The 16,085-nt window shown below is 46.8% G+C and overlaps 1 protein-coding gene across 1 annotated transcript in view; it reads right to left on the bottom strand.

Annotated features, from left to right (window-relative positions):
* Positions 1–1,483: 1,483 nt before the first annotated feature.
* The window catches only part of grin2aa (glutamate receptor, ionotropic, N-methyl D-aspartate 2A, a), a gene marked incomplete at its 5' end in the record, with an annotated part of 266,870 nt that continues 252,268 nt past the window's right edge, over positions 1,484–16,085 (bottom strand). Inside the window, 3 exon segments of the mRNA XM_083780155.1 lie at positions 1,484–4,177; positions 7,224–7,459; positions 15,024–15,121. Coding sequence (XP_083636281.1) covers positions 2,126–4,177; positions 7,224–7,459; positions 15,024–15,121 — 2,386 coding nt within the window. The 3' untranslated portion in view covers positions 1,484–2,125.

Below are 16,085 nucleotides of genomic sequence, written 5' to 3'. Positions count from 1 at the left end.
GTTGGTCATGGTGCCGTATATATGTGCCAACCGACCAAACAACAAATGTTCAGCATTACAAAAAAACAAAAAAACAATGAAACAGTTATGTGAGGATGGTAGAGTTATAGCCAACACTCTAGTGACGTATAACGTTGTATTGAGCGAGGAAGGGAGGAAGGGAGGAAGGAAGGAAGGAAGGAAGGAGGAGAGAAGGAATCATTGAGTCTTTATATTATTATTATTATTAGTTCTTTCTTTTATAGATATTATACCCTGTATGTCAGCAGCAGGGAGGAAAGAGGAACCGACAGAGACATGTCAGTCGCCACCCCCACCACCCCCCCCCCTCCCCTGAGACCACGCCTCGGCAAGGTGCATGGTGGATATGGACGGCCTTGTTGTCTCTTTATTTTTTTTCTCTCTTTCGCTCCCTTTGTTTTATATCTTCACCTCGCTCTCTTCCCTTCGGCCATTCCCTCGCTCTTTCGCAGCAGAAGCCCAGAGCTATATGGCACTGATTTACTAAGCATAAGGGGTCAAGGGTCAAAGGTTTCGATTGTACACAGGTAGAGTATCCATCCACCTCTAGTGGGCAAAGACATAGTCCCTTCTTATAAACATGTAAAGTGTGTGCGTGTCTGTGTGCGCGTGTGTGTGCGTGTGCGTATGTGTGCATATGTGCATGTGTGTGTGTGTGTGTGTGAGTGTGTGTGTGTGTGTGTGTGTGTGAGTGTGGGTGTGTGCGCGTGTGTGTGTGTTTTCTCTTCTCCGACACCAAAACAAAAGGAAAAAAGAAAAATCAACATGCAAAATAATCTACTACTCTTGACGGTATTTCTTCTGAAAGCTATGCTTCTTCTTCAAAAGCAAAGGTGGGAGGATAGGTATTTTAAAACTAATGGTTATTGTGCTACCAAATAAGCAAACTCTAAAGTCCTAAGTAGGGGGATCCGAATGCCAGAATCCCTAATAAATCTTATAGTTTAATAGAATAAAAAGCAATACTTTGCTATTATTTTTCTATGTGCAGAGCCACAAATGAAATGCCCATCAATTGCCTCAGGTTTCCCTGTTTGTCTGTTCTCCCATCCTGTCTTTCTGTCATTTTTCGGTCTATATCGGGTCGGTCTGTAAACATTAGTCATTGTATAGCACCTACAGTATACGTCCAGCTTACTGTATCTCAACCAACCGTCCCATCCCCCAGGCCAGGCTAACCATTAGAACCAAATTAAACATCAACAAACAGCTACAGCATCGTTTACGAGGACATCGGAAGGACTTCTCCCTGGCATCTCATCTCTCCCTCCCACTTCCCACCAAACCCATATCCTCCTCTCTCTCTCTCTCTCAATGCCAGGTGTCTTGGGGACCACATTTTGTCAGAGTAACAAGCAGCAGACCGTTGGACTACCTCACCGTGACGGTGAGGTAGTCCCCCGCCGCCTCCGCCCTAGCTCACCCTCCTGGGACGTCCCCCGTGTCTGTCTGGCCCCCCGACATCAAACGCGCCCATCTGCGGTCCTCCTGTCAACCCTCTCCTCCTCGGCCAGGCAGAGGGGATGGAACAGCAGAGGGGGAGTGGCGGAGAAACCAGAGGTCGTTATCACCTCTCTCTCTCCCTCTCCCTCTCTCTCATCATTCCTCCCGTTCTACTCATCAATTCTGCACTCTCGTCTCATCTAATTTCATATCAAATCAAGAGCCTTTTTCACCGATAACTCTGGTCCATTATTATATATGTTACGCTGGGCCTTTCCTTGCGCGCACGAAGGGAAGCGTGTCGTATCCTGCCGCGCTAACACGCCGGAGGTTAATACGCTCTTCCCCATTAACCCCAGGAAACCTTTTGGCCGAGTGCCAGCCATGCAGCCAACTCATTGATACATGAGAGAGAATGGACAGAAATGGTGATAATCATCTGCAAAGAGAGTAGTAGTAGTAGTAGTAGAAGTAGAAGTAGTAGTACTGGTCATACCCAAGAGGGTATGAGGTCTTTTGGATTACGATGTCGAAGAGAAGAAGAAAAATGTAGTGTGGCTATGGCATCCCTAAGTGGATAAGATAGTTGATAAACTATGTTACAAACCCAGAGAAGAGTTAAGTTAGGAGGAGAAAAACCACATCATTTCATATATTTCGACTAAACGTCCGACTCCAGACTGGGGATTTTCTTATACACCCGTCTATTACTGAACTGGGCTGAGTTTAGGACACCACGGGTGGCTGGGTATGCGCTAGTCTTAGTGGCTGAGTAAGGCATCACATGCTCAGTATTGTACATGTCATTGGCTATCCGCCCGTCCCGTGAGCAGTACGAAGTGGTGGACTTGGCGGAGGAGCGCAGATTGTTCGCGTCGTTGCGCGCACTGATGGGGGTCGCTCCCAGGGCCGCCGCAGACGAGGCCACCGCCAGCTGTTTGTATAAATCTTGGGAGCTGCGCCCGTGGACCAGTCTGCTGCTGGAGTCGTCCCTCAGCGAGTGGCTGAGGAAGGGGTTGTCCGAGCTGTGGTCCGGGTATAGCGACCGGCTCCGCTTGCTCTCCTCGAGGTTGTGGTTGAAGAGCATCGACTTGGACCCGCTGCCAAACAGTCTGCCGGAGCAGGGGCGCTGCAGGGCGAACAGGTTGGCGTAGGGCGAGTCCGACGCGGAGTCCATCAATCGGTCAGCCTTCTCCTTGAGGCTGACGCTGCGCGCCGGTCGGCCCAGGTCCAGGTCCACCTTGGGCTTCTCCAGCATGATGTTGTCGAAGGAGTGCTGACGGCTCAGTCGCAGGCGGTTCCTCTTCTGCACGTGAGGCCCGTCAGTCTGTGGCCAGTATAGGCCGAACATCTCGTCCGTTTCCATTTCCTGCTGCTCCTGCTGTTGCTGTTGCTGCTGTTGCTGCTGTTGCTGCTGCTGCTGTAGGTGATGCAGGTTGGGATTGGCCAAGGCATCAGCGAGGAGCTGGTCCTCGCTGATGTCATAGAGGTTGGCCGTGTGGAGGCATGCTTCACAGCGGTTGTACGGGGAGCGTGTGGCGTTAGCAGAAGCGGCGGGGGGTTGGCTGTACGGGGCTCCCGCCGTGTAGGTAGGGGTCACCTTGGACAGGCAGGAGCGGCAATGCGTCTGCTTGTAGCGTTCGTTGGCCTCGGCCACCGCGATGTTTTTCTCTTTTAGGTTGTAGTGCTTGGAGTAGGACGTGTCTGGGAGGAGGTCGGAATCCGTGTGGTGCAGTGGGGAGGAATTCAGGTGTATTATTGGCTGATCGCACTTCCTGTAATTGTCGTTGTGGTCCGAATAAATCTCGGGGTAGTCCAAATCGTCTGCGGCCAGGCCGCGGCTCTCGCGGTAGAGAGCGGGGTCAGAGTGTAGACTCATCTCTCGATCCGAGTCGATGGTGTAGATTTTCTCCCCTCCTCCTCCTCCTCCTCTCCCGGGTTGGCTGGCAACGCCGCTGACCTGCTTAGTCTTTAAGTAGGACAGCTCTACCTCGCTGCAGTCCCTAGGGTATTTCGACGTCACGGATCTTTTTTTTAAGTTGTCCTTGGCCTTCAGGTGCTTGTTGTTATCTGGGTCCTTGTAGGAGGAGGCGGCGCGGCTGCTGGAGCAGTCGGAGATGTCGGAGTGGGCCGCGTCCTCGGGGAGGTAGCGCTGCGTCTTCATGGACATGCGCGGGTCGGGCATCAGCATGTCGGGCATCTGAGAGCCCCCCGGGCCCCCGGGCGGCGGCGGCGGGCCCGAGCGGAGCGTGTCCACCGACTTCTTCCACAGCGTCCGGGGCTTGGCGTTGCCCTGCGAGGCGTCGGAGCTCACCGCCACCTCCACGCTGTTGGGGTTGGCGTCGTTCAGGGTCAGCGGGTGCTGGCCGCCCTGGAAGATGTAGTTGTTGAGGTGGTCCTTGTGGCGGTTGGCCAGGTACGTCTGCAGGTCTCCCGTGTCGCCGTAGATCATGTCCTTGGGCGCGTAGCTCCGGTTGTCGGCGTAGATGAAGTTCCCCTTCTCGGCCATCATGTCCATGATCATGGGGCCGGCCGAGTGCATGAACTCCCGCTTGGGCGAGTTGATGCGGGAGCCGCCACCGCCCAGGTTGGACATGTTGGTCATCTGCTTGGCCGACTTGATCAGCTTCAGCATGTTGGCCTGCGGGCTGAAGTCCAGGTCCGTCTTCTTCTTCATGTCAATGTGGACGCCGTGGATGCAACTCCAGATGCCCTGCACACAGGACAGGATGGATGATGGGATGTGGAATGACGAGTGATGAAAGAACACAGAGAGAGACCGAGAGGGAGAGAGAGAGAGAGAGAGAGAGAGAGAGAGAGAGAGAGAGAGAGAGAGAGATGGGAGAGCGGAAATTGGTACCAAGAAGAATGGGCAGATAAATAAAGAGAGACAAAGAGAATAATGACTGCTTATCCTGGCAAAGGAGAACTGTGCTCTGTACTTTATTCCAATAAAGTTCCATTGGACTTTATTGAATAACTAGTGACTCAGCAAATCAGAGTAAATGGTACCAACCGCATCTTTTATCGCCAGCTTAATCCATTATAGAGTAAAAACACACAATTACACCAACAGTAAATTAAGCTTTATTCCCAGCGGAGGGTACATTTTCAGAAAGAAAGATGTTTTTCAGTTCATTTATTTGCAAACAAATAAAGTATACCGCTCCCTGATATCACTGCAAGCACCATTATGTTAAGGCCTTAATAGGATAGATTGTTTTGGAGCAATACTAGTCATACACTTTATAGTCTCCATATAGGGGACAGTGGTAAATGTGATTTAGAATAGGTTTGATTTACGCCAATGCTACTGAACATGAACACATAGCTTGTAGATCTATCAATGTGTGAAACACAAAGTGTCAAACTAACATATTAAGTGCAATGTTCCCATAAGGCCAGAAATATACTCTCTTGAGAGGATTTTCTTCCCCTTTCCTTCCTCTCTTTTTTTTTGTGACCGGATTTTAATAATTCAGATGGCGTTAGGTAGGCAGCCAAGTCATAATTCACTGTTGAACAACCATGAATAAAAAAACAAAACAAAATGGGTTGCTTGTTTAGTGGCTAGCTGCCACCCTCCAGGCTATATTAGGCTATAATAGTGCGGGAACCGCTTTTGGTGTTTTAAAGGTTTTATGACATTCATTTTCATTTATTTTTCTTTTTTCTTTTAGGTTTTATGACCTCAATTACACCCAAAAAACCTGAACTTTGAACATTCATTTGATTTTCTGTGGTCTGAAGTCTTTGGGGTTTTTGGGGCCTTTTGAGCTACAATGAAAACAGGCAACACAGTGAAACAGTGACATCTGCTGGCAAATCCCATTGACATATATGGGATTTGCAGTAAGTGATGTCACTTACTGCCGGCAAATCAGAGCACCTGTTTGAGCCAGAAAACCCCAGATCACAGAAAATCTACTGAATGTTAAAAGTTCATGTTTTTTGGGTGCAATTGAGATTAGAAAACCTAAAAAAAACAAGAACAATTCCATTTTTAATCTCACAATCCCTTTAAGCATTATGTTATGCTTTAGCTGTTGAAAAATAGCAGATCTAAGTTTTTGAATTCAGTCTGTTTAATAATAGGAACCGCCTACATGTTGATCAGTTCATGAGTAATACACAGTAAAAAAAAAACCCTGCGGTGTTAATGCATTATTGTGACGCCGAGGAAGGGTGTAACGAAACTGACCCAATTATAAGAGTCCGCTTGATCACATGTGGACGCTCTCAGTGTTATAATCTGATCACCACGAACGTGTCCTGTGAAATCACAGGAATTGTCTCCGGGAGAAGAAACTCCATTTTAAGGAGTTTTCTATCTATTCTCTACCACCCCCCACCCCCCCCCCACCCTCGGTGTGCTGCCGGTGTGTTTGTTAACTTTGCAAAGTGAATCACACGCTGCCTTAGACAAGACCGCTGCAGCAATGCAGTGTTCTAGGGATGCACAGTGCATCTCTGCACCTCCGACACACACACACACACACACACACACACACACACACACACACACACACACACACACACACACACACACACACACACACACACACACACACACACACACACACACACACACACACACACACACACACACACGTCAAGGCACAGCGCTGACCTTTTAACAGAACGAGGAGAGGCGAGGATAGATTGATTTGCCCCCCCCCAAAAAAAAATACTGCTGGAAAATTAAAGATCTATTTTAGTTGATATTTAGGCTGCCTCGTGACTGCATCTCTCTCTCTCTCTCAGCCCACCCTCCCTTCCTCCTCTTCTCGCTCTGCAACCCTCCTTACTCTCATCCTACTCTCTGCAGCCCTCCCTCCCTCCATGTCTTCCCATTCTGTTCCTTTTCTCCTCCTACAGTAACAACCTAAATCTGTCCAGCCCGAGACTCGTTGTTTAGCAATGGCCTCGCTCGCTCTGTGTGTGTGTGTGTGTGTGTGTGTGTGTGCGCGTGCGTGTAACCCTGCAATATACTGTCCTCTTACCCCGCTGATAGATAGAAAATAGCACCGAGCTAGCTTTGCTGCCTTGACCCCAATAATGCAGCAGGCATTAGCCTCCAATGGAGCTCCAACAGTGTCAGGCAGTCTGTATCTTTCAACATGACCACTGGTAGCCCGACCAGGAACACAGCATGCATGCATGCGTTCAATGCATTAGTGCACATTATGTGCATTCTCTGTGACCCCAGTGGTCTAAAGTTTTTAGACAAAACAACATCCTCTCCAGCCTATATAGTTGCTTATACATTCTCACAGTTATGGGGTTCTGTAATAGCATGACGTGTTGTTTTTTTTCTGCAGATTTTGATTTAGTTTCTTTTTTGAATAACACACCATTTAGTCTTCTGAAATTGTCTAGTCTTAGTCGACTAAAATATCAAAATCTTTCAGTCTTAGTTTTAATGCAATGTTAATTTAGCCTTTTGAATAGAATAGAACACACCATTTAGTCGACCATTCTCACGACCAAATATCAAAAACCTTAGTCTTTTAGTCTTAGTCAACACTGGTCCATGGCCTAATGCTAATGTTAGAGAAACATGTGAAGGGCTTCACACACCGTCTGCGAACGTCAAAACAGCCGCCTCCGTTATTTTCAATGAACCTATCGCACGTTGACGCCTCGCCTGACGCTCCGATACGCCACTGTTCTATTTTCCAGTGCCGCGTCGCTGCGCACCCGGTGTGTGTAGGGCTTTAGAGGTACACACACACACACACACGCACACGCACACATACCCTGCTGATGGAGAAGAGGAGGCCGGGCGTTCCGGTGCAGTATCCGAAGCAGTAGCGGAGCCTCCAGTAGAAGAGGTGCTCGGAGACGAAGGTGATGAGGGAGAGGCCCATGGCCGTGGCCAGCATGTAGAACACCCCCGCCATGTTGTCCACATCCAGCTGGCTGGACATCACCTCGTTCTTCTCGTTGTGGCAGATCCCCGTCAGCCACTGGGCCTCCAGTTCCTCCATCTCACCTGGAGACACACAACGAGAGAGGAGTCTGGTGTGTGGAGGCTGGTGTGTGGAGGCTGGTGTATGGAGGCTGGTGTGTGGAGGCTGGTGTGTGGAGGCTGGTGTGTGGAGGCTGGTGTGTGGAGGCTGGTGTGTGGAGTCTGGTGTATGGAGTCTGGTGTATGGAGTCTGGTGTAGGAGTCTGGACAGTGCATGTTGGAATGAATGTCTACTCGGTGATACACACTGCAATGCCATGTCCGTCCGTCCGTCCGTCCGTCTGTTCGTCAGTCCGTCCGTCCGTCAGTCCGTCCGTCTGTAATATGCTGGACATACTGCACCAAGTTCACTGTTGACTCCCGATTCAGGAGTCCTGAACTGCAGTTTCTGTTGTATTCGTAGGTTGGAAGCAACTCACAAGTAGACTCGCGTATAGAGACGATCGGAGATCTCCGCCTATACCGATACCTCTGGGGAAGTCCAAACTTAACGAAGAACAGGGGAGCAACCATCGTCCACTGCTTTGGAAACCAATCCGAGACCGCCCTGAAGCATTGGTTGCAATGGAGTTATTCTTTAAAGCTCGGAACTGTTTCGACACAGATTTAGCCCCTGCATTGAGCAGACATAATATCGGTAGGCGGAGAACTCCGAACAGCCTGCTATGTGAGGTACTATAGAGGTTACCAACAGCCTGCTATGTGAGGTACTATAGAGGTTACCAACAGCCTGCTATGTGAGGTACTATAGAGGTTACCAACAGTCTGCTATGTGAGGTACTATAGAGGTTACCAACAGTCTGCTATGTGAGGTACTATAGAGGTTACCAACAGCCTATGTGAGGTACTATAGAGGTTACCAACAGCCTGCTATGTGAGGTACTATAGAGGTTACCAACAGCCTGCTATGTGAGGTACTATAGAGGTTACCAACAGCCTGCTATGTGAGGTACTATAGAGGTTACCAACAGTCTGCTATGTGAGGTAATATAGAGGTTACCAACAGCCTGCTATGTGAGGTAATATAGAGGTTACCAACAGCCTGCTATGTGAGGTATTATAGAGGTTACCAACAGCCTGCTATGTGAGGTACTATAGAGGTTACCAACAGTCTGCTATGTGAGGTACTATAGAGGTTACCAACAGCCTGCTATGTGAGGTACTATAGAGGTTACCAACAGTCTGCTATGTGAGGTACTATAGAGGTTACCAACAGTCTGCTATGTGAGGTACTATAGAGGTTACCAACAGCCTGCTATGTGAGGTACTATAGAGGTTACCAACAGCCTGCTATGTGAGGTACTATAGAGGTTACCAACAGCCTGCTATGTGAGGTACTATAGAGGTTACCAACAGCCTGCTATGTGAGGTACTATAGAGGTTACCAACAGTCTGCTATGTGAGGTAATATAGAGGTTACCAACAGCCTGCTATGTGAGGTAATATAGAGGTTACCAACAGCCTGCTATGTGAGGTATTATAGAGGTTACCAACAGCCTGCTATGTGAGGTACTATAGAGGTTACCAACAGTCTGCTATGTGAGGTACTATAGAGGTTACCAACAGCCTGCTATGTGAGGTACTATAGAGGTTACCAACAGTCTGCTATGTGAGGTACTATAGAGGTTACCAACAGCCTGCTATGTGAGGTACTATAGAGGTTACCAACAGTCTGCTATGTGAGGTACTATAGAGGTTACCAACAGCCTGCTATGTGAGGTACTATAGAGGTTACCAACAGCCTGCTATGTGAGGTAATATAGAGGTTACCAACAGCCTGCTATGTGAGGTACTATAGAGGTTACCAACAGCCTGCTATGTGAGGTACTATAGAGGTTACCAACAGCCTGCTATGTGAGGTACTATAGAGGTTACCAAGAGTCTGCTATGTGAGGTACTATAGAGGTTACCAACAGTCTGCTATGTGAGGTACTATAGAGGTTACCAACAGCCTGCTATGTGAGGTACTATAGAGGTTACCAACAGTCTGCTATGTGAGGTACTATAGAGGTTACCAACAGTCTGCTATGTGAGGTACTATAGAGGTTACCAACAGCCTGCTATGTGAGGTACTATAGAGGTTACCAACAGCCTGCTATGTGAGGTACTATAGAGGTTACCAACAGCCTGCTATGTGAGGTACTATAGAGGTTACCAACAGCCTGCTATGTGAGGTACTATAGAGGTTACCAACAGTCTGCTATGTGAGGTACTATAGAGGTTACCAACAGCCTGCTATATGAGGTACTATAGAGGTTACCAACAGCCTGCTATGTGAGGTACTATAGAGGTTACCAACAGCCTGCTATGTGAGGTACTATAGAGGTTACCAACAGCCTGCTATGTTAGGTATTATAGAGGTTACCAACAGTCTGCTATGTGAGGTACTATAGAGGTTACCAACAGCCTGCTATGTGAGGTACTATAGAGGTTACCAACAGCCTGCTATGTGAGGTACTATTTTTACACATTGCACTTAACCACATGAACCAGATCCCATTGGCATCTCAACTAGGTGACAAATGAGCAAAAATAAGGTAACATTCAATGAAGAGATTAGGTTAGAGGAGAACAGGAGGAGACTTAAGTATACAGTGTGTATAGGGTTTAAGTGGTTAAAACCATAGTGTCCCTTTAATGACAAAAAAGAAAGAACAAAAGAACGAAAGAAATACCCTTTTCTTGTCATTCTTCCTCTCCCTCTCCTCGGTGCTGGAGTCTTCCTCGCTGACATTTGGGCCTGTGGTTAATCTAATTCGTGTCATTCTAGGCTGGATAAATTAAAGTGCTGGCGGGGATGAGAGACAGCCATGCTGTGTTGAGCGCCGTGTCTCGGGGACACAGACACACTGAGGCATCAGTATCACTTCAGGACGAACCAGGGGCATTAATTAGATCAGCTATTTTCACTAGTTTGGGTTCCGGGCAAACATCTAGTCTCTAGTCTCGACCTGAAACGCTTGGGAACCACAGGTGTAGCGTTGACCTACAGATGAAGCCAGTGTAGCGTCACAGACGCTTTCCACCACGCACGCTGACGCACGCCACAGAACGGTGCCATGGTCGCTTTGAATCAAAGTGAAATAGATGCAGCTGAAATTTTTTCTTTCACGGTGGTGGCTGTACAGTGTGGAAATATAAACCGCAGTGCATCTGAGGTAAAAACAAAAACCCTGCAGAGGTCTGCTACTGATGCTCTGCCCACATCCACCACATGGAAGCCAGTGTGAAATTCAAATTCTGTTCTCTTCCGAGTTTCTACACCTGTCGTAGAGTTGTTGTAGAGTTTGTAGTTTTTTATTTATTTTTTGTTATTTCTTTTCTCTACCATATAAATGGTTTGGAAAGCACTGTTAAGACATCTTGTCCCAGACAGTAACCTCTCTATCACACCAACCTGAATCTGTATGGTAGAATATCTTAATACAATATACTTAGTCTGTAACACAATCTGCAATGGTTGTTGAGGTTGGTCTACCTGCTCTTCTACTGATAAATGTACTGTAGGTCTAGTGTTCGGGTAGAACAAGATCCACCGCTTGACAAAAGCTATTACACAAAGTACAATATCGCCCAAACTGGCCACGGGAGAGTCTTACTGTAGCTCAGCAGTATAGGAAAACTTGTCAATTTTAAGTGAACTTATGTAAATTCTCACAATGCACCATTGCACCCCCCTCTCCCTTTCTTTTTTTCTTCTGGAGATACAAGTAGGCCGGGCGCAGCTCACGCTCGCGGCCAGCAGCAATAACTTTGGTTTGATTGATGTATGTTATATGTGTTTCAAGCCTTATGATCTGCGGTAAAAAACAATTTGCCCTTCGGGGGACACTAATAAAAGTAACCTTGAACCTTGAACCTTGTGAGCTTGTAGCTGGCTATTGGCTATTTTCAGCAAGGAGATGTAGTGTACAGGGCAAAAAGGAAGGGACAAAGTATAAACCCCTGGGTTATTCCGCTCACCCAAGTATATACTTTTGGAAAAATCATGATGTTTCTTTGCTTCTGGGGGTCCCCGACTGTCACACAATATTTTGAGATGGGTGTCAGGCTGTCAGCTAGCGGCCAAATAAAAAATGTGAGAACTACTGATAGAAACATACGTTTCTCAGAAAACTGTCAGGATTTAGAAGACAGTATTTTGTCGAATCGGGTCGTCATGGTCTTAATGGGGTTAAGTTGTTAAAATGCACGGCTGAGTAGACGCGGCAGACACCAGGTGCAAAGGCATCGAAACACAGAGGGAAGCAGAGATCGTCCACGGTTCACAGGACGGTTGCGTAATGGCTGTACGTTCACAGCCTCGCCACACTGGGGGAAAAGCACAGTGGGACTCCAATTGCCAGTTTGCCAGTGCAACATTTACATGTTGACAGAAAATGTTAATCTGTTTCCTGACGTGACGTGTTGATCAAATGATCTTTTCTCATTTTCTGCGTGAATAAATAACGTCTATCTGATAAATTATTGGGTGGCATCTCCATCGTATAACGTCTTTTTTTTCTCTCCCACAGAACCCAAGAAGTGATGCTTTCATTTTAAAATCTAGAAGCATTTTATGTTTTCCTTTTTTTTAGGGGGGGGGTATGACATGACAGGATTTATTGAAAAACAGACCTTACGTGATCGGCCGAAGACAGTTGACAGTGGTGAGTATTGCCAATAAAATAATGGAGGACAGAAGAGACTTGATGTTGATGCACTATTTCCAGTTCTGACCTTAGTTTAGGGGAATAATAGCTCAACATTTGAATATTCGATATATGCATTCAACTCATTTACTGAATCAGATCAGGAGGAGATCCAAAGTAACCCCCCTCCCCTCCCTTCATCGTCAGGTACCTGTGTCTGGTGACATCTACATATAATAAATGGACTTTATTTTCATTTTTTATTCATTCATTCATATAAATGTAATGTCTGGCTAAGCAAGTCTAATCATCCTATGAAATGCTTTAATTGAGTCTAATCGACAAAAACTCATAACACTTGTATCTCAATCAAATCTGATATTCCTTTTCAACTTGATCTCTCCGTAAAGGCTACTGAACGAACAGATGTTTCTAGAACAGTGGTTAAAATGCTGTGAATGTTGGGGGGGGGGGGGGGGGGGGGGGGAGTGCAACAGTCTATAATACATTCATGACGGCAAGCTGTGGTTTGAGGAATACTTAAGTTTCCACCAGATATTCAGATTTGAATGATGATGGAAACTAAAATGTCAACAAAACACTTAACCCTGCCTATCTGGGTATACCACTGTATAAGTAGTATCACTGTAACGGTGGACTCAAGTTTGGGGACAACGATGTGGGTACGTGTACGGTGCGTGTGTGTACTGTATGTGTGTACTGTATGTGTGTCATATCGTTGCTCTCTAGCAAAAACTGCTCAGTTGTGCAGTTTTCGCAATGGTTTGCCACATCTAACGTGGAAGAAGCCTTTATTTGTATGATTTGTGGGAAAGCTTAAAACTTAAACTCTTTGGGGAAGCCCTTTTTTTGTACGACTTGTAGAAAACTTTTTCCTCCTGCCTTGACCTCCTTTGCCCCTGTGTGTTCCGTCATGCTCTCTCCACCCGTCTGTTAGTGTGCCTATAGTAGTCTCTCTCTCTCTGGTCCCCGTGCTCCTGTGCTCCGCCTTCCTTGTGTGTGTGTGTGTGTGTGTGTGTGTGTGTGTGTGTGTAAAGCCATATGCTCTCCCCACCCACATAGAGTCTGTCTGAACAAGAAGCATCTGCCAGGACACAGAGACACTGTCATCTATCAATGACTGCTCTCTCTCTCTCTCTCTATCCCCCCGTGACATGCTTGCTTGCTCATGTTCTCCATTTCTCACCCCTCTTCACCCGCGTTGCAACCACCGCTCTCCTACACTGTGGTCAGTGGTCACTGTCTGTCTGTCCCTCACCACCGCTACACTGTGGTCACTGTCTGTCTGTCTGTCTGTCTGTCTGTCTGTCCCTCGTCCGTCCTTCTGTCTCTGTTCTCTCGTCCTTCCCCTTTTACTCCACCTCACATGCACAGTCTCTGTCTCTCATCACTCTCTCTCTCTCTCTTTTGCCCCCCCCCCCCCCCCACACACACACACACACACACACACACACACACACACACACACACCTCTCTCCCTTCCTCCCTGAAGTTGTCACCAAACTGTAGAACAGATTGAATCCACATTTAGCATTAACTTCATTCCAATTGTTCTCTAACACAAACAAGAATAACACTACTATACACTCTCTACTATGTTGTGTCCTGTAGCACCAATATTCAAGGTGCTGTAATGCACAGTACACACAGCAGCTGCTACTCTCTCATGCACCTTATACTGTATCTGACAGACGGGCTGCAATCGACTTAATTCAACTTTCCACCAGAGGGCAAAAAAATTATAAAAAAAAATCCAATGACTGAATGGGGGGGGGGGGGGGGGGGGGGGGGGGGGGGGGCTAAGAGATCCTTTGGTTGTACAGTTTGTGGCAAAATCATGTAGACACTTGTACAGACTATAGCAAACGTTTGTAAATAAACTATGAGACCCTTCGGTTGTACCATTTGAAGCAAAAGCTTGTCAATATCGAAGACCCACACAGAAGAAAACTCAAAAAAGAAAACTCAATGAGCTCCGTCATGACACCATATCTCCTACAGTAAGTGACTCAATGAGCTCCGTCACACACCATATCTCCTACAGTAACTGACTCAATGAGCTCCGTCATGACACCATATCTCCTACAGTAACTGACTCAATGAGCTCCGTCATGACACCATATCTCCTACAGTAACTGACTCAATGAGCTCCGTCATGACACCATATCTCCTACAGTAACTGACTCAATGAGCTCCGTCACACACCATATCTCCTACAGTAACTGACTCAATGAGCTCCGTCACACACCATATCTCCTACAGTAACTGACTCAATGAGCTCCGTCACACACCATATCTCCTACAGTAACTGACTCAATGAGCTCCGTCATGACACCATATCTCCTACAGTAACTGACTCAATGAGCTCCGTCACACACCATATCTCCTACAGTAACTGACTCAATGAGCTCCGTCATGACACCATATCTCCTACAGTAACTGACTCAATGAGCTCCGTCATGACACCATATCTCCTACAGTAACTGACTCAACTTCAGCACACTCAATGGAGCTACAGTAGCCTCTCTGGCTGAAGAGATGAGAAAATGTTTGGAATGTAAAAATGGAACTGACTCTAAAACCTCTCTCTCTCTCTTCACTAGGAAATTGTTTATGTGCAGTATAAGAACTTCAGAGGCTAATAAGGGAATAAGGGAATGTTGTGACTCAGATACAGAAATGTTTGCACGCACGCACGTCGCACGCACACGTCTCAGTGCTGCTGAGATGAATATATTATAATAACTTACACACTGTGCCCCTGTGTTTAGAGCAACCTTCTGTGTCTAGAATAACATCAAAGGACTATTTATACATCGCTGTTTTCCCTTTGTCCTAGCAGCAGGCAACTGTGTGTGTGCGTTGGCGTGTGCGTGTGCACGTGTGTGTGTGTGTGTGTGTGTGTGTGTGTGTGCGGGTGCGTGTGTGTGTCTCACCATCTCCAATGATGGCCAAGATAGCGAGATCCACCTGTCGTTTCCAGTAGGACCCCTTCTGCAGTGCAATGCCATAGCCGGTGGTAGCAAAGATATACCTACACACACACACACACGTACGTGAACGCGCATGCATGGAAGCACATGCATGCACGCACACGTGCACACATACACAGAAGGAAGACTGAAAGTTACTAATCGCAGTAATGACAACAGTTTATGTACTGGAACCAATGACTCCCATTACTTAACACCAGATATCCAGCAGACATGGCTGTAAAAAGGCTGACTCCATGATGGCTAAAAGATAACATACAAAGAGAACATGCGTAAAAACCTTGTGTTGCACACAGCAAGAAATGGGAAAACATCTCTTCCATCGCCACTAGGGGGCGCAAAAAGTCCCTGACTGCCAGTTTCAATAATTATTTTAATTTTATTTTAATTTTCATTATTTTTTGCCCAACGTTATACACGTTTAAAAAAAGGCGTTAAAGGCGTTGTTGGTGCTGTGGGAGTTGATAAAAAAGCAGTCTGCCAAGGACAGACATTGAGTTAAGAATGACCTCATGGCAAGTGTAAAACAAATTGGATTCAGAAATTCCCGTTGAGCAGCATATGGGCTGTGGGTAAATTCCCGTTGAGCAGTATATGGGCTGTGGGTAAATTCCCGTTGAGCAGTATATGGGCTGTGGGTAAATTCCTGTTGAGCAGTATATGGGCTGTGGGTAAATTCCTGTTGAGCAGTATATGGGCTGTGGGTAAATTCCCGTTGAGCAGTATATGGGCTGTGGGTAAATTCCCATTGAGCAGTATATGGGCTGTGGGTAAATTCCCATTGAGCAGCATATGGGCTGTGGGTAAATTCCCATTGAGCAGTATATGGGCTGTGGGTAAATTCCCGTTGAGCAGTATATGGGCTGTGGGTAAATTCCCATTGAGCAGTATATGGGCTGTGGGTAAATTCCCATTGAGCAGCATATGGGCTGTGGGTAAATTCCCATTGAGCAGTATATGGGCTGTGGGTAAATTCCCATTGAGCAGTATATGGGCTGTGGGTAA

The sequence above is a fragment of the Protomyctophum parallelum genome, assembly GCF_964188405.1.
Source record: "Protomyctophum parallelum genome assembly, chromosome: 13".
Classification (NCBI taxonomy): domain Eukaryota; kingdom Metazoa; phylum Chordata; class Actinopteri; order Myctophiformes; family Myctophidae; genus Protomyctophum; species Protomyctophum parallelum.
This window is presented reverse-complemented; position numbering and strand designations above follow the sequence as displayed.